This window comes from Dendronephthya gigantea, unplaced genomic scaffold, assembly GCF_004324835.1.
Source record: "Dendronephthya gigantea isolate DGI-Jeju-01 unplaced genomic scaffold, DenGig_1.0 000006F, whole genome shotgun sequence".
In the NCBI taxonomy this organism is placed as follows: Eukaryota; Metazoa; Cnidaria; class Anthozoa; order Malacalcyonacea; family Nephtheidae; genus Dendronephthya; species Dendronephthya gigantea.
Genome location: NW_021163016.1, coordinates 3,678,832 through 3,696,505, shown reverse-complemented (window position 1 = coordinate 3,696,505; position 17,674 = coordinate 3,678,832). Strand labels below are relative to the sequence as shown.

Here is a 17,674-nt window from a genome sequence, read left to right as displayed (position 1 = left end):
CATCCTGAATAACTGGCTTCTCAGATTGAACGTAAAATATTGTAAATATTGAGGAAAGAAGATTTCAAAACATTTGAAAAAATATACTAGCACAATATGAGCGTACCTAATTTTCATGAAAAGCGTCCACCAATCTCGTACCCAATGCCTTACCATAGATCACTGCCACATACACGCGCATAGCCTTATGGTCTAGCAGAGAATCTCCCACAATGCATCGTTGCAACGTTCAACGCATGCGCAATTGCAAACTCGCGATCGTTTCACGACCTGCCATAATTATAGCCGAAAATCAAATGACTGAAGCAAATTGTTCATCTCCTAGTCCGTCCACAAGTGAAAATCTGCAAGAAAAGTGCCAAAATGAAACGATACTTAAAGATTCCAACAAAAAAATATGCAAAAAGAAAACAAAAAAAATGCCCGCAAAGATTGAAGACACCCGATATTGTGGACCGCCATTTTCGAAAGAAGTTTATAATCTCTTTGTGAGCTCAATAAAATACGGTGAACCAGCTTATCCCACCACAAAAGAACTTCGGAAGCTAGATTTTTTTACAACAAAAGGAACTCGGCATCGGAAAAGGTTTAAGGAACTTTTGAAGCGCTTTGAGTTGCATATCGTGCAAGGTTCGCTCGTTCTGAGCTCGAATTTGGAAGAAGATGTTCTTGTGGTCAAACGGTCCGGGAAAATTATTATTCCCAAAGAGGATTTGGAGAAGATCATTCGTAGAGCACACTTGTGGGGAAATAACGGAGCGAATGGCGAGAATGTGGACGAAAGAAAGTGTAAACATTATAACGTTGGACGCACAATAACAGTGGTAGGTAAAATTCGGTGTTTTGAAAATATTAGGTTTCAGGGGAGAGAGGTCAGAGGTTTTCGCCGTTTCACAGAGTCATTTAATAGGCAAATTTAGTGGATGTTTTCTCGTAGAACTATTGTTTCAGATATGTTGTTATTTCTGACTTGTTGCTCACAATCTAACCCTTGGCCTTACTCCTCTGGTACCACCCTGATAACCCACCATGTGTTTCATATACCATTATAGGCAGCTTGAATTACCTTCTCTAGTAATTCCTAAGCTTAGAAAGTTCTAAACTCTTGCATATACCTTTCAGCTGGGGAAAGATTTCACCATCAAAAGACGAGAATTCGGAGTCACCAGAGAGGTTGTTCAAAAGGTCATTGCACAATGCATGACCTGCAATAAAGGTCGTCTTCTGGCTAATAATGAGATAAGACTTAAACAATTGAATAATGTTGACGAGAATATGGTGAGGATGGGATATTCATCTGCAGAGATAGGTTCATCACAAGTATCATCACAAAGAAATAATGAAAAATCAGAACTTGAAAAAGCAAGATTTCCGTCAATGGTTGCTCATGTTCCTGATAAAACATGTATTTGGTATGATAGAAAATGTAAGTAATTATTGTTTTAGTAGTTTTCCATCAAGTCCATCATCTATTCCATTGCCAAATCCAATAACTATGTTCGTCATAGGGGTCATACAAGCTTCACTTACGGTTCTACTTACTTACTTTCTTCACTGGTTTTATTTGTCCAGCTATTGCGGAGACATCAAACAGTTTTCAAAAACTTAAAATGGTGGTTGGTGAGATGCAAGGTGAAATATCGCTTGTGGTCAAGGGTGATGCAGAAGCCAAACAAAGACTAGAAGCAAGTAGGAAATAAAAACTTTGCTTTCTCAATCTTTCTCCTGCATTTCCCTAAAAATTCTGAAAGACAATACCCTTTCTTTATCACAATTTTTTTTTGTTTTCATACTGATGTATTTTCATTTTGACACAATCAAATTCTTGATTTTTCCTTCATTTTACAGAGCTCTACTGTGCCCAACTTTTGATCAAAGACCATTGCAAGAGCATCCAGAAATTGCTAGTTCTTGAAAATTCACCAAAGGTGTTTAGAACGGAGCTTGGTGTTCTTGAAATGGAGTATAAAGAGGCAGGTCAGAGCAGTAATTTTAGTTCTGATATAGAGAATGTGTTGGAACATGTTAAAGCCAAGAAGTTGATTGTATCTCCGGTGATTACACGAGAACTTGAGGATATTGTCACGCTTCAAAATGGCAGAAAAAAAACTAAAGAGGCCGCTTGTGGTAATAGATATGAGAGTTTGCAAGGCTTGACCAAGGAGAGCTCAACTGTAAATGAAAGTCACAATTTTTAATGTGCCATTTTTTTGTAAGGTTCATATTTTTAAGGGTGGTTTTAGGGTAAAATTGCTGAAGTATGACTAGATGTCATGTGTGTGACAGGTATGTACACTAGTACATATCAGAAATGGTTGTCTGTAGAGGGCGAAAAAAACTAGCATTTTCACAAAGTGGAAGGTAGATCTTATCAGTTCAGAAATTGCCACATCATTACACATGCCACCCTCCCTCCCCCCCACATCACCCCTCCCCCCCCCACATCACCTCACCCCCACCCCCACCCCCACATTATTGTCGCACACATCATTGCCATTGTTGAGGTTGATATTTTTTGACTGTGAATAGTTAAGTTTTGTTTTGTTAAATGTTCGACAATGACTCTAATGTCAACTAACAACGCAAGATCACAATGACCAACATGTCGCCATTTTGGGACACATTTTTATAAACTAACTCAAAGAGGCAAGCAAATAATATTTAATAACGTTTGTATATAAACGAATGAATATAATTTCAAAATACGGAAAAAAATTTGATACAAAACCAACATTTCTATTGGGATTTGTTACAATGTTTAAAGTTTACAAATGTTTATTTTTTTAAAATAGTAACATCAAATGTCGGAGTATTTAGCGTAGTATTTACTTCACAAATATTTTTGTGAAGATAATATGGCAATAAGATACGCCAGAAATGCTTCAAAGCTGAAATATTTTCCCAGGATTCATGATGTTATTTGGATCAAGAGTTTTCTTAATGCTCTTCATCACTCCAATACCTGAACTTCCAAATTCCTCTTCCAGTAATCCTATTTTTCCCATTCCAATACCATGTTCCCCAGTGCACGTACCATGTAACGATAGAGCGTGTCTGGCGGTGGTGAAGAAAAATAATAAAGAATGACAATCATTATTGTTACTGATGTTCTCTCATTGTCATGTTTCCTGAAGTTGGACAGACTAGAAAACATTGTTTCCCAGCCATGTTTCGCAAAGTTTCACAAACGAAGGACACAATATTTGCCAGTTATTATACTAGGCTTAAACCAGGGATATGTTTCATTAACGCCATACCTGGCTACTCTTTTGCTAAGATCATTTGCTCGGGACGTCTCCTCCTCGTCATTTGGATCAAACAAAACCAGAAGATGAAAATTTCCATCTCCAACATGGCCCACCAATGGTGCTGCATAATGAAACATAATAAAATCAAAATCCTTGTTTTATAACGCAAAGAGATCTTGATGAAACAGGAGCTTGAATCAACTGCGAAAGATATTAAATCTCTTTATATTTTATTTCTCACCAATCAATGAAAGTTCTTTAATGTCCTCTTTCGTTTTCGTAATAATCTCAGGCAGACTTGATATAGGAACACAAACATCGGTTGTTAAGCCCTAGGAAAAAAAATATCTCTGATGCGTCTTCCTGATCCTCATTTGGGAGTTTAGAATTCGACACGGGGTCACCATCGCGTCGTTAGTCATATTTCCTGCCCTTAAAATAAGGTACGGTATTTTAATTGGCGCGTACCTTGCATCCTGGTCTTAAATTAAGCCCGGCGTATAATACTTCATGTCTCGCTTGCCATAATTTATTTCTTTCCTCGGCGTCTGTAGACCACACGAAATCAGAGCCTCCATTACTCTGGACAATCTCACCTGCAAGGATGGTGCGAGAATACGACAGTTGAAAAGCTTTCGTGGTTTTGATAAAGAAAAATAAAGGATGTTCCTCCCTGACCTGTCATTTTTCCTTGACGTTCAATCTCCTCCTGTCCTCCGTGGAACTCCAGAAAAAGACTCGGTGCGACTTTATAGCTGAGTTCATTTGAATATTTGTTGAACGCGTCCATCATCACTTCGTCGAGTAATTCTGAAAAACACAGTCGTGTTTATTGAGCGTTACTTTGAATGTGGAATGCTGGGAGAATGATCAGGGAAAGAATGATGATTTACAAGAACGTTGATGTCGTGGAAATTGGAAATCGCAGAGGCGTAAAGACTGGATCTCGGAGGAACAAAACAGAGTTTTCTACTATAGAATATAGCCTTGTTATTGAATATACCTATCCTTGCAATGGGAATACCAAATGACATGATTTCCACCACGCTATCAACGGCAGATTTGATGTTTTCAAAGCAACACACAGCAGACAAAGCCTGGAAATATACAAAGTTCTGGCTGGACGTGACAACATTACAGAATATCAAACTACTTCTGTGATCAGATTTGGATTATTTCGGATTGAAAAGCAGTTTATCTTCAAGCATTCATTGTTTATTACCGATTCCGGGATCCCAAACACCTTCAGAGTTGCTTTTGTAATGATTCCAAGAGTTCCTTCGGAACCAACGAATAGATTTGTCAAGTTATAACCTGCCGAACTTTTTCTAAATTGGAGAAGATTAAAGTCAATTGCTCTGCTTTATCTAAAGATATTTTTCACTCCACTTCACCTTGCACGTCTCCCATGTCCTGCGGTGTCCACAATCGTCCCATCAGCCAAGACAACTTCAAGGTTCAAAACATTGTGTTTCATTGTTCCATACCTGTGAAAGATTTCAAAACGCAGCATCCGAATTTGAAACTATTCTGTCAAGATGTTTATATTGGACTTCAAAGAAGAATTGTTATGACTGACTATCCAGTAAAAATACCTTGCTTGGTCGGTTTACGGGAACACACTGCGAAGAAAGAGTTAGTTCGCAGAAGAGGTACCTTCTGACTCATTTAAGTTTACAATTATCTTACCTCACAGCATTCGTCCCAGACGCGCCGGTCGCTGCCATACCACACAACGATGCATCAGCGCCTGGATCTAAAGATATTTTTTAAAATATTTTATGTAATCTTATGTCAGCCCGTAGGCTTGCTCGTTATCAATAAAAATCACCCGACTAACACAGACTTCATTTTCAATCAGGAATCAGCCATCTCTTCTCCTTACCAACAGGGAACCAGAGACCAGAATCTCTGAGATATGTATTTAAATATTTTCTGGTGACCCCAGGCTCGACGGTCACGTCCATATCAGCATGATTCTCACTCGTTACTTCGTCCATTCTTGTAAGATCAATACAAACACCACCCTGAAAGAACATAATCACTGCTGATACAACTCAAGTACGTAACTCAAGAAAGCAGAGAAAATCTGACGATCTTCGAAGTGTTTCTCACCTCAGACGCGACAACACCGCCTTCCACGCCTGTCCCAGTCCCAAACGGTATCATCGCAACTTTGTGTTGGTTACACAACCTTGCAACACCGCTGACCTCCTCTGTGCTGCCAGGCCATACCACGAGGTCAGGTGACTGAATACTGTGATGTGATTCGTCCTTTCCATGTTGCTCTCTGACTGCTTGTGAGCTGGAGATGTTTTTCGGGCCGACAATTGAAGTGAGTTGATCAATCATTCCTTCAACCTTTTAAGAAAAAGTTTTTGTAAAGGTTTTAAATGTATAGTGATTGAGTTTTTACTAGAGTGTATACCAGAGTCGTTCTAGCGCATGACTAAAGGAATACCAAATGATTTTCCGTGCAGGATTGCGTGATCCATGCACGCGGGATGTTGCGAGACTTTCGGAAAGCGTGAAAATACACGAGCCGTAGGCGAGTGTATTTTCACGCTTTCCGAAAGTCGAGCAACATCCCAAGTGCATGGATCACGCAATCCTGCACGGAAAATCATTTGGTAATTGTTTTATAAAATAACTGTAGTGAAACAACGGTTAACTTTATTAAAATTAAATTTCGCGTGCAGGATTGTCTAAAACGCGTGCAGGATTGTCTGATCCTGCACGGCTATTGACCAATCACATTGCGTGTTTCACTATAGTTATTATATAATATGTCTTCGGTGACTGCTGACCGAGGCATCACGCAATACCCCTGGCTCATGATCAGGAATATTTAGGTTAGGACAAGGGGGTCAGTGATTATAGTTCGACAAAAATATCCCACGATATTGGTCATGTTGAGGGCTGCCATAATCTTCCATTCAGTGAATAATTTTGCGCGGTTGATTTCATTGCGGCGAAATTTTGCGCTGGATAAAAATCCGCTTGAATTCAATTGCAATAGCTAGGTTTATAAGACTACGACACCTCGGTACATTTTCATTTAATAATAAGTATTATTTATATATAAGCAAAGGTTATATTTCATGCTACGCAATTCAACCGCTGCTGTAAAATCAAGTTCAAATGAATTCGATGAATCTGTACAATTGTACATTTTGCACTATCGACTGTGGTTAAAATCGAAATATCGTATAAAGATATACTTGTAGGCGAACTTTAAACATACAAATTGCTTCTTCGTTCAAGATCCCAAAAACCTTCACTAGCTGCAATGCATGTAAACTGGGGTTTGGTATAGTCTTTAGTCACAAGAACTTATTATTATTTATAGCTCTGCATGTCAGAGTGAGGTTACCAGTGAATTCTGTTTCATTCATCATAACTATTTCTTTAAATTATTTTTAATACAATCACCTTCTGACTCTGTGAATACCATCGACATAGACTTAATCTGGAAAGATTTCTGAAGCTATGTTTAAAATATCTCGCCATAGCTCGCTTTACAATCCTGCCTTCAATGTGTTGATTGATGGTAAGTTCTGAAAATATACATCAACTTTCAGCCTGGCCTGAATAACTGCTTTATATTGCCAGTAGTGTTCGACTCCATTTTAAATGTTTTTTTATGTTACTTCCGCCGAAAAATTTGCATGTATAGAGTTTCAAGGCATGTTGCCAACGCGACAGAATATGATACAAGTTATTGTCTAAGTGTGGGGACGATTACTGATAAATACTGTAAAAGCTGTTTAAACGCAGGACAAAGTAAAGTAACTCAAGTTCTGGGATAAGTTGTAACAACGTTGTTTCACTAAGAAACAAACTAAATGCAACATTCTTTACGCTACAGCGCTTTTGTATGACTCCGTGACAAGGAGTTGAACGATCAAATATGTTTAAATTTATGTATTTATTATCCTAATTCTTCATTTATTGCAAAAAAAGCATGTCAGTTTCCCAAATTTTGAAATGATAAAAAAGAGGTATTAGCTATATGATGTCTCTGCAAATGTAAATGAGATCGCGTGGCGTTTGGCGCGCATCTGGCGGTTATAATATGGTAAATACGCATAATCCCCCAATTGCTTTCCATCAGATAAAGTTGGCTTTGTAATGTTAATTAGTACAGACAGGTGTTATTTCATTTTCGTATGAAGACACGTTTAAATGGAACTAGAATCGAAGCAAGAAAGCAGTTTTTAAGCTTGAAATTGGATCTAGAAGTTATCAATACACTCGGATGTGATTTCGGGTTCTCAACGAAGACTCAATGAAATTGAAGTTTTATGAAAGAAAGGTTCTTGCGTTAATGCCGTTCAACGCTAATTGAAAAGAAATTTGAATGTCGTAGAATATATATAGTTTGTTTGAAAGCAGGAAAGTCTGGAAAATTATCCATTCAAAATTGTCTGGAAGAATAATCAACTGTGTTTGAAGTGACTGGACTACACTAATCTCAACATCACAACTCATAGGAACTCGAGCAGTTTACAAATTGCTTCTGTTTATTCATTTTTGGCGGAATTGATGAATTTATATTTATAAGAAGTCAATTCAGAACAGAATTCAAAGATTCAGGAAGCAAGCACTACAGCGACACTGGTGGAAGTTCGACGTCTTTTAAGAAGATTATTGCCGTGATCATAGTTTGTGTTAAGATATAATACTGTTTCCTAGTTGTCGTGTTGCTTCTTCGGTGAAAACTAATCCATCCGTCATTTTGCTATGGGTCTAAAACCCCGAGGCACAGACATGAGGCGGGAAAATGGGACAAGCTCATTGGCTACAGAGTCGAGACGTGATGACGTAAACATTCTCGCAGTTACCACGACGCAATCGTTTCCAGGGAAATGCACGAGAACGAGGCGACAAGCTATTTGTGAAGTGCGCGAAGATAGTTTTAGGAGAAATGGCGTCACTTTGAGACATTTTCGAAAGCTTCTTGTGGCCACTGTACAGCTTCGTAGATTCTGATCTGTTGTTTTCGAATTAACGTCGAAAATCGGGCCACATAGAGAAGCCGTACAGCATGAATAAAAGATGGTTCTTTTAGAACCGAGTTATCCAGTACAAATAAAAATTAGTTTAGTTTAGGTTTCCTCTTGTACTGTAGTATAACTCAATAAAAGATGATTCTTACCGGACTTAAAAGAGTAACTAATATGCCGGATGATTTAGAAATGATGGAACTACCTTGTTTAAAACTAAAAAGTAAATATAATTAATATTAATAAATGCTACTGTCTTTGATTAATATGTTTATATAAACTTTTATTGTGAATGTCTTGAAACACGTGCTGAAAATCTTTACATGGCGGATCATTTGCATATCTCATAATGGTTTCCCACCGTCGACATTCAATACAACTGTTTGTTGTACGTTTTAAAACAAATAAACAACACAAAACACGTCAAGAATTTGAGTGTGAAATAGATCAGAATAACTTGAATTGATAACCTGCATAACCTCCAATATCTGGGTCTGGAAGAGTTTACGTTTTTTAATGCTACGTATAATGTCTGTGAACGCAAATAATTGAACAGCTAAAAAAGAAATATTTATTAGACTGACTAAATTTCACCATAGTTCAAAAGATTTCAACTTATCTTACAAAGTTGTGTGTAAGGCAGTACAATCCATAATCGCTATTAGAATATGGTATTAAAAAGGCCTCAAGTTTCAAATTATATTCAACATAAGCGATAAAGAACAGAGACCAAGCGATATGTTTCTTTCCTTGATGAATATCGCGTCATATCCCCATCTTCTTCCTGCATCAATCAATGCGAAATAACGGAAAATTTGAGCTCTTTGCTAGCGACCACAAAATGTCCATAAAATATCGATATTTTCTTTGCAAATGTAATGTCCGAGCGTGCACGCATGATTACTGTTTTTTATTTACACTGAAAAAAATTATTTTTTTTTCCTGATAGTCTGCGCAGACTTTTTAATGTCTGTAAAACGTCCAAACTCCAAAGATTTCCATGTGATGTCTTTTAGATGCAAGCCTGTTGCTTGAGATCAGGGATTTATTCAGGATAGCTAGTGTGCTGGATTAACTAAGATTAGTTTTATTTTATGTCTTCGAAGACCACTTCCATTCTTCTCTGAATGCCAACCCTAACTTGAATGTAGTTTTAAACTCTAAAATTCTTATTTTCAACAAATTGAATTAGCTTTGTACCCAAAAGCACGAACGGGGCTTTTTTAACAGTAAATAGACTAGCTGCATATACTCAAGTCTCAAGTTGTATTTTAGCGTTATACATAAACATGATATTATCCTCATCAAACGAATTGCAAGAGGTTCTTCAATAAGGTATAGAAATCTAAACCGCGGACATATCATTACATAATGTTTGTCAATTACATAATATCTGTGTTGAACTTTCTCGTATAGTTATGCTAATTAGCTTTTTATCTTAAATAGCGATTGTCATCTTGACAGGTTTTCTTATTATCTAAAAATGGTTAGAGCCTCCTCAACAATCATGGCACCCTGACTGATGATAATCGCCTTAAAAATACAATCTATCTTTACTTCAAAACAAATATTTTAAACCTTCATACTTTTTATAAAAGTAAGATAAAAACTCCACTAAGTGTTCCAACTTCTGCTCTACACAACAGATTCGCTGTGTTTTCTCGAGTATTTTGTTTTAAACGTGTTCTTTCCCATGTGAAACGACGCATGAGTGTATATAACAGGTCTAGTGAAGTCAAACGAATCAAAGATAACCTTGCATTAATAAATAATGAGAAGACATTGTTCGCTTAGATCATCGACGAGGAATTTCAGCTCAACTCATTGATGAGGAATTTTCTGATGTCACGAGTAAAGTTTTAGAAATTTTTGTATTAGAGAGAATATTTTCGCAGTGAGGTAATGACATATATTTCATTTCCAAAATGTTTGGTTGTGTGTGTGTATATATTTGGGGAATAACAGTTATATAGCTAGTGTTTCATGGTTCAATGTTTGGTAATTCGTAAACGATTTAGCTTGCTAGATGTAAAATTTCGAAAATCATCTTCGCTAGGACGAACATATATAAAACTATATTGAATTATTATCACTGAACGTGTATACATACATTTGTCATTTTTGAACTATCCCTGCTTCGTACTTGTCAATTTTACCACCTACCGACCGACAAGTGTTAAATCGTCTGATGTTTGACCGAGTAAAACCAAGTCAAAGTTCCCCTTGGACTGAAGAAAGAAATTTTACAGTTAGCGATTGGTTTACCGACTGATTTCAAATCAAAGTCAGAACACTTGCCGTAAATCTGGTTATCGTTCAATTAAGTTTGTTAATCACCTCTTTACATTGGACTGCCCTTGTCCGGCTTTGCATGGACCAGACCTTGTTGCTTTATTGCACGACTAAATCTCACTGATTTCCATCACTTAAGATTTTTGTAGGTTTTATCAGAGGTGGCAACGTAGCCTCGTTCTTGAGACATGAAACTGTTGCTTTTCTGCCTTTCTTTGTTTCCGCTAATCGTTTCAAGTTCAGGTTTGTATATTTTTTATTTTGTTTTGCGTTGACTCACTGGAGTTGCAATGAATCACTTGAAAGCATGTATTTCTGTGTTCTATAAGATACTGAATGGCAAATACCAAATATTCCGTGTAACGTCTGTTTAAAACTTGGCTTTTTCTTTATGTCAAATGCTTTGGAAATATTTGAAAATCATCTAAAATATCTCGTAACTTGTCTGAATTAAGAAACATGCAAAATGCGATGTTTGAGAATCAGAGCATCTTCTTTAAAAATCAACAAAAATGGAGCTATGCAGAGTTACGGATACCACCTGAAAATCAGCGCTAGGATCTGCTGAAAAAATAAGTTAGTGAAGGAATTGTTAAATTCTTGTTTCAGATTATCTCGGATGTTACAAAGATGGCTCTCCACGTGACCTCTTACAGCGATTACATCATAATAATGTGACGGTGGATAATTGTGTGAATGGTTGTTATGATCAGGAATACGAGTATGCCGCAGTCCAGTTTTCATATCTGTGTTTCTGTGGCGACCATTATGGCAGGTTTGGTAAACTTCCTGACGAGATGTGTGACAGCAAGTGTAAGGGGCCTGGAGACCAATACTGCGGAGGAGATTGGAAGAATTCCATTTACGCTACAGGTATTTGTGAAATATAATCATTCTCCCATTTCTGTTTTTCTCTAATTCGATTCACTTTTCTGTTCTAATTCAGTCATAATTTCGTTCTAATTCAGTCATAATTCTGTTCTAATTCAGTCCAGTTCAGTTCTAATTCAGTCATATTTTAAACTCTGATTTTCCAGGTTACAAGGGAAAGAAGAAAAAGCATAATAAACGAGATCAAGTTGTTTTGTTTGACCGTCCAAAGGAGATCAAAACATCCAGTAAGTTCCATGGATGATTTATGATTTTGTCACTAAAACATGCCGTGTGATATGGCACCATCATTCGTAAATGGTTCTCAGTGGTAAACAGTTTGCGGTTTTTTACCATTCTTCTGCCATTTCTCTAGAATTCGTGGAAGACACAGAAAAGAATGACGTCATTGGTTCAAAGAAATCTGACGTCATCACCACGTCTCATCACCCCAGGTCAGAGATGCCAAACTCTTTCGACGCCCCACACGTTCACATCAACCCCACCGAATACAATCAGAATAACGTCCCTGGCTCCCCTGGGGAAAGTATCAGCGCATTCCCCCTTGCCACAAGTGCTCCACCACTAGAACAGAATACGGTTCAAACAACTGGCAGCGAGCCACCTTTAGAACAAACAACGACAACTGAACAGTCCATTCCCGGGACTTATTCACACACGGTAGAAATGACCCCGGAACAAGGAACTCATGTGCAACCAGTAGAAACCATCACCGTACAAACTACCTCGCAAAGTATCCCGGAGATTAGTACTCCACTCGGAGGAAATCCGGGACAAAGTACCACTGTATTAAATACTCCGGTAGAATACCCATCGATAGCTGCGACCCCCATGAAACACAAGCCGAGCGGGAAAACTATATTCACGCTCCCTGTTATCGAAACCTTACCAGCTGGTAGTAAGCTAGTTGCCCCAGTATTAGTTAAATTACCCATACAAGGACTTCACCATGACAAGAAAGGCGTTAAAATTAACTCTACCGTCGTAAATGGTACCGTAGTTAAAATAAATGGCACTTTATATCTCGTGCGTGGCAGCTTAACTAAGCTGAGCAAGTCAGCTCATGCTAACAAACTTGTCGGAAGCCTGGTTGCTGGGGTGGCTCCAAAAAATACGAACGAGCATTTGGTTAATGCTGTCCAGGCTGGTGTAACCGCAGATGATGGTGATGATGGTGAAATGTTCAGTTATGATGGTACTTCATCCACGACCCTTGAGGATAAACCATTTGACGCTCACGTGATTAAGGAGAATGTGAAACACACGGAACCGAAGACTCCGCGGAAAAAGAAATTACCAGGTATGCTTTGATTAGAGACCTTAGCTACTGCTGCACGTCATGAGAATCATGATTGCATTCGCATGAAAATGCTGTCGGAAGATTCTAACCTCTTCTTTGTCTTCATCTCTTCTAAGGTGGAAAACCAACATCAGTTGAAAGTCCAGCATCAGTTGATAGTCCAGCATCAGTTGATAGTCCAGCATCAGTTGATAGTCCAGCTTCAGTTGATAGTTCAGCTCCAGCTTCCTCCAGCACAACACAACCCCTCAACAACCTACCCGCGACTACATCCGATGAAAAACTGGATAATTTGAATCCTTCATCGTCTCCTCCACCTCATCCACCTACAATTCATTATTACCCTCCAAAACCCTTAAAGGTTCCCCCATCATTAACAGATGTACCTGAACTAACCATGAATAAAGCGATCGCCGCCGAAGCTGTTGGGTTTCAGGACACGACGTCCCAGGACGATCATAAAAGTTTGTTTTTATTGTCTTTGTATCCGAGGTCTTGCATTTAGAAGCACATGTTTAACAATAACAATGATAGATGATGTTAGGAGATAGATTTGTTTTGATCTTTACAAAACCTTTCTTTTTAGAAACGGCTTGTCACATTGAGCGTAAAATGGCGGTGAGCATGGGCGATAGTTTCGTTCCAGTGTGTCAGGATGATGGCAGCTACGCTCCCGTGCAGTGTTTTCAACACACAGGATTTGATAGACAATGCTGGTGCGTGAATGACAAGGGGGAAGAGATTGGAGACACGAGGACTACGGATGGCAGCACACCCACCTGTGAGAAAGGTATGGTGGCCTCCCAGATCTGGCTTGAAACTCTAAAGTGAACCCTCGTCCAATTCTTCTCTCCTTCGATAAACCATCAACCATGATTACACAACCCAATGTTCGTTCGAAAATCTTTTGCAGAGACGAAGAAGAAGAAGAAGAAGATTTCTGCTGAAGTGAAGTATTTGACGTTAAACTCAGCGTCGACATCGGGAAAGTCGGGGAAGGGTTCTCGGAAATACATAGTGGAATCACACGTCAAAGGTATTTAACTGACTTCGCCGAGCGTCACAGGAAGTTTTGATTCAATTTTGACTGTGTCGTCTCCCTTCGAAGCTAAACTATTACATATCACGCGAGAACCACTATCGTTTATTTCTCTTTCTGGTAGCCTTTTCCGGCGTCTTCTGCGATTCTGCTTTGGAAAATCCGGGAGTTTTAAAACTTAACCATGTACTGTTATACTTTATTAAATTTCCTCTCCGTTTCAGCCAAACTTTCCCAATGCGAAGCGGAAAAGAAGATTTCGAGGAATCAAAAAGATATATTTATTCCGGAATGTGAACGCGATGGCAGTTATAAAGCTCTGCAATGTTTTTCGCACGCGAATTACGGGACACGATGTTGGTGCGTGAACGTAAATGGTAGAGAAATAGCCGGGAGTAGTGTCAGGGGAGGAGAGATACCTGACTGCAAAAAAGGTACGCGGGTGTTCAGTTGAAATTTCTAGTGAAAAGCTAGATGGTGTGGTGATTTTTCAGGGACGTAGCTAGCGCGATAACTTGTGCAATCGCCCACATAAGACTTGATATTTCCTTTAATTCTAGCACTTTCCAAAGCATTGTCAACATATGACCCTCACTGTGGGGAACACGGCTGTTGCGCGGATGGCAAAACTCCGTCACCTGACCCTGCTATGGCTGGTTGTCCTGAAAATCTTTACAACAAACCAAAAGAGTCAGGAAAGAAAGTCACGTCAACTAAACCATCCAAATCTTGTCGAACATCAAAATATGGTTGCTGTTCTGATGATAAAACCGCTGCGAAGGTAAGGTCATTTGATGAAATTTTTTATGGAAACAAAATTCAATTTCTAATTAACAACTAGACGCTTGGAATGCCTTCATCCTCTTTTTATTCAGGGAGAAAACAGCCAAGGTTGTCCTGAGCGTCAGAAAAGTGAGAACGTCCCGTGTTTTGAAGTTGTATGTGGTTGTTGTCCTGATGGTGTGACTGTTGCCATGGGACCAAATTATCAAGGTTGTGCCCTCAATCGACCGTCAATTCCGAAAGGTTTGTGTCTTAACAAAGAGCGTGACAAAGTATATTATAAATAACGATTTGTTTTCTTCTCCCATTTGTTAAACTGCTGTTGTTCTTCTATAGTGTCTTTTAAATCACTTCAACTGCAGTATCCATGACAAGAAATCTCTCTTTTTTTCTTGTTTAGCCAAAGACATTTGTGGCTCGTTTGTTTTGAAGCAAGTTTGGTTTGATAGATTATCACAAAGTTATGATCGCAATTACCAACGATATGCAAGCTCGTTGAAAAAAGAAGTAAAAACCAATTTTAAATCAATAACTGCCCTAACAGTCGAGATGACAGCTTCATCATTCTCTTCTTTTATTTCAGATTACAAGCATTTACTCGGTGGAAAAGGATTTTGATCGTGTAAAAATCAATGGCTTTGAGTACGTCATCTCTTATTAAGTTATTGAATTATTTGAGGGATGATCCTACTGGACTTCTGGGAAAGAACAAGCATTTATTATACTACACGGTTAGATTTATAGATTGTCGTAAGCTTATTTTTTGTTTTCAGGCCTGGTTGTTATCCCTACGATCCAAAAAGAGTGAGCTCTGTAATCGTCTACTTTACTCTGCATTTTGCTAAAGCTGTCGACCATCCTCTCAAACCTCTTCAAGATCACTTTGATCAAAACAAAACTCTGGCAGGAAAAGAGGTTTTTCCTGAGTCACTAATGCTGACAGGTAAATAATGTTTGTTCTACAGAGGACTATTATTGTTCATGCTTTGGGGTTTCCATCATCTGGGCACAACCATACCCAACAATCACAAAACATCATCTTTTATAATCGTTCAGGTATTGCAGAGAATGCTAATGGCTGTCAACCGCTTAAGCCTTCAAGTCAAACTAAACAACAACCATCTGCACCTAGTCAAAGACCAGCACCTTTACCTCGGCCTACTTCCCCGCCACCAACTCCTTCACCTTCACTTCCAAGTGCCAAATCCCCCAGCATTCCTGCTCCCCCGAAGAGCCCTCCTGCTCCACCAAAAAGCCCTCCTGCCCCACCAAAAAACCCTCCTGCCCCACCAAAAAGCCCTCCTGCTCCACCAAAAAGCCCCCCTGCTCCACCAAAAAGCCCTCCTCCTCCACAACCTAACCCTCAACCTCCTGCCCCACCCATTAAACCAACACAACGTCCTCCTACACAACCGTCTCCACCAAGACCACCTGAAACACGTCTTCCCCCTCCGCCCACATCCCAGCCTCCTAAGGGCCCTTCACCCTCAGAGTCCACCCCTCTCCCTGACTGGGACCGCCTTGCACTTTACTACACCTTCGACAACCACAAATTCCCCTTCATCACGGATATGTCAGGACACAGTAACATGGGACAAATGTCCCCGGGGGTGAATGTCATCGGCGTTCAGAATGGCTGCGGTCTGGCAGGAACTTTTATCGGAGGTTCAATAACCGTAGATGGTAGGAGATTTCATCCCATGCCTTCTCAGGCAGTCACCATTGCCTTGTGGGTAAAATTTTCAACTACAAAGGGTGAACAAACATTATTCACAACGTCTCAACAAGGCTCTTACGCGTCGAATTATTATTTGGCCTCAAAAGACGGTCAAATTAATTGGCGCCACAAAAATGAACTGGGACAGACTCTGTTTAATGTTACGTCATCTGAGCGCACAGTTCTTGCTGATCAGTGGACCCATGTTGCTGTGACATATGATAATAGTAAAGGTAAGTTACCATTGTAACACTTTTTTGCACTAAAAGATTAATCATTACGTGAACTGATTAAACAATTAGATTTAGTAACAAGAAACTCCTTTTATCCAATGTTATTTCGCCAGAAAAATAGCAGAGAACCTCGGATATTTGTTATATTGATGCTGTGGAAATCAAAGCTGGTAAAAACTAAATCTTCTAACCCTCAGTCCTCACCACTCTTTCTTCAGGAGAAGCAGTAATCTACGTGGATTCCAAGGAAATCACCAAAGTTAAAGCAAAGGGTAAATTGACTCAAGACTGGGCAGGAGGAACAGAAATTGGTAGTTGTAACGGACACTATCCCTTTCATGGCTCGCTGGACGATTTTGTAATTTATACCACCGCTTTGGATTTGAAAACTATCAAAAAGCTCTCTTGCACTTGTTCTATGAAAGCAGGTAACGATTGGAGAGTTTTTATTCAGTTTCAGACTTGAGATCAGTTTTTGTTCTTGAATTACGAATAAATTGCTGAATATTCGTCTTATCCAATAGGTCCTGGTACTGAGAGCAAAGTCACAGAACAATGTCACCGTGGTCCCAAACCCCCACTCCCCCCTCCGACAAAAGCAACTAGCAATGTACCCACCACTCTCCCTCCGGGAAGAGCACCTCCTCCTACAAGAGCACCCGCATTATCTCCCACGCGCCCCGCACCTGCCCCACCACCTGCCCCTCCACCTTCCCCACCACCTTCCCCTCCACCTTCCCCACCACCTGCCCCACCACCTGCCCCTCCACCTGCCCCACCTCTTCCTCCTCCTGGACCAAGTAAGTTCGAAATAACCTTCATTCCTAGATATCTTCTTCCTCCGTATATACCACGTCAGACCTCAGACTATTTCCCTCAGAAGATCCAGTGCGGATCACCTCTTTTTTATCCACCGAAGAAAACCAAAACAAAACTAACTTTATTCACACTGAATGATTTTATCACGTTACAGTTAATGGCGGATACACTGACTGGTCAGCGTGGACTGGATGTACATCATCGTGTGGAAGCGGGATGCAAGAACGAATCAGAAACTGTACGAACCCAATTCCCGCCAAAAGTGGAAAAGATTGCAATGATTTGGGCCCTGATTCCGAAACAAGAACGTGCAATGCCCAGCCTTGCCCAGGTAATCACATGTGAA

The 17,674-nt window shown here is 39.5% G+C and overlaps 3 protein-coding genes across 3 annotated transcripts in view; 2 read left to right on the top strand and 1 right to left on the bottom strand.

The window, feature by feature from the left end:
- The first annotated feature begins 272 nt into the window (after positions 1-272).
- Positions 273-2,415, top strand: LOC114516708. The gene is made up of 4 exons (XM_028536259.1): positions 273-824; positions 1,123-1,426; positions 1,573-1,689; positions 1,849-2,415. Exons 1-4 carry the CDS (start codon positions 297-299, stop codon positions 2,196-2,198), a joined length of 1,299 nt encoding a protein of 432 aa, XP_028392060.1. The 5' UTR covers positions 273-296; the 3' UTR covers positions 2,199-2,415.
- A 271-nt stretch (positions 2,416-2,686) lies between these two features.
- Positions 2,687-6,870, bottom strand: LOC114516868 (probable D-lactate dehydrogenase, mitochondrial). Its single transcript, XM_028536461.1, has 12 exons — positions 6,681-6,870; positions 5,364-5,609; positions 5,134-5,275; positions 4,938-5,004; positions 4,643-4,735; positions 4,471-4,576; positions 4,252-4,345; positions 3,927-4,058; positions 3,717-3,844; positions 3,490-3,580; positions 3,258-3,369; positions 2,687-3,054 (listed from the first exon to the last, which is right to left on the bottom strand). Exons 1-12 carry the CDS (start codon positions 6,756-6,758, stop codon positions 2,883-2,885), a joined length of 1,461 nt encoding a protein of 486 aa, XP_028392262.1. The 5' UTR covers positions 6,759-6,870; the 3' UTR covers positions 2,687-2,882.
- A 2,905-nt stretch (positions 6,871-9,775) lies between these two features.
- The window catches only part of LOC114516637, a 30,531-nt gene continuing 22,632 nt past the window's right edge, over positions 9,776-17,674 (top strand). Inside the window, 18 exon segments of the mRNA XM_028536164.1 lie at positions 9,776-10,153; positions 10,686-10,789; positions 11,156-11,419; positions 11,584-11,664; positions 11,793-12,737; positions 12,854-13,201; positions 13,324-13,527; positions 13,651-13,773; positions 14,001-14,210; positions 14,337-14,557; positions 14,652-14,802; positions 14,960-15,066; positions 15,143-15,201; positions 15,333-15,502; positions 15,616-16,509; positions 16,728-16,937; positions 17,034-17,309; positions 17,483-17,659. Coding sequence (XP_028391965.1) covers positions 10,735-10,789; positions 11,156-11,419; positions 11,584-11,664; positions 11,793-12,737; positions 12,854-13,201; positions 13,324-13,527; positions 13,651-13,773; positions 14,001-14,210; positions 14,337-14,557; positions 14,652-14,802; positions 14,960-15,066; positions 15,143-15,201; positions 15,333-15,502; positions 15,616-16,509; positions 16,728-16,937; positions 17,034-17,309; positions 17,483-17,659 — 4,495 coding nt within the window. The 5' untranslated portion in view covers positions 9,776-10,153; positions 10,686-10,734.

Bases quoted from the DNA above. Each gene is read 5' to 3' on its own strand.
- LOC114516708 (XM_028536259.1), top strand. From the start codon at position 297: ATGACTGAAGCAAATTGTTCATCTCCTAGTCCGTCCACAAGTGAAAAT. The intron at 825-1,122 runs GTAGGTAAAATT...TATACCTTTCAG, and splicing joins TTGGACGCACAATAACAGTG to CTGGGGAAAGATTTCACCAT. The intron at 1,690-1,848 runs GTAGGAAATAAA...TTCATTTTACAG, and splicing joins CAAACAAAGACTAGAAGCAA to AGCTCTACTGTGCCCAACTT.
- LOC114516868 (XM_028536461.1), bottom strand. From the start codon at position 6,758: ATGGCGAGATATTTTAAACATAGCTTCAGAAATCTTTCCAGATTAAGT. The intron at 5,276-5,363 runs GTGAGAAACACT...ATGTTCTTTCAG, and splicing joins GCGGTGTTGTCGCGTCTGAG to GGTGGTGTTTGTATTGATCT. The intron at 3,581-3,716 runs GTACGCGCCAAT...TTTTTTTCCTAG, and splicing joins ATTTAAGACCAGGATGCAAG to GGCTTAACAACCGATGTTTG.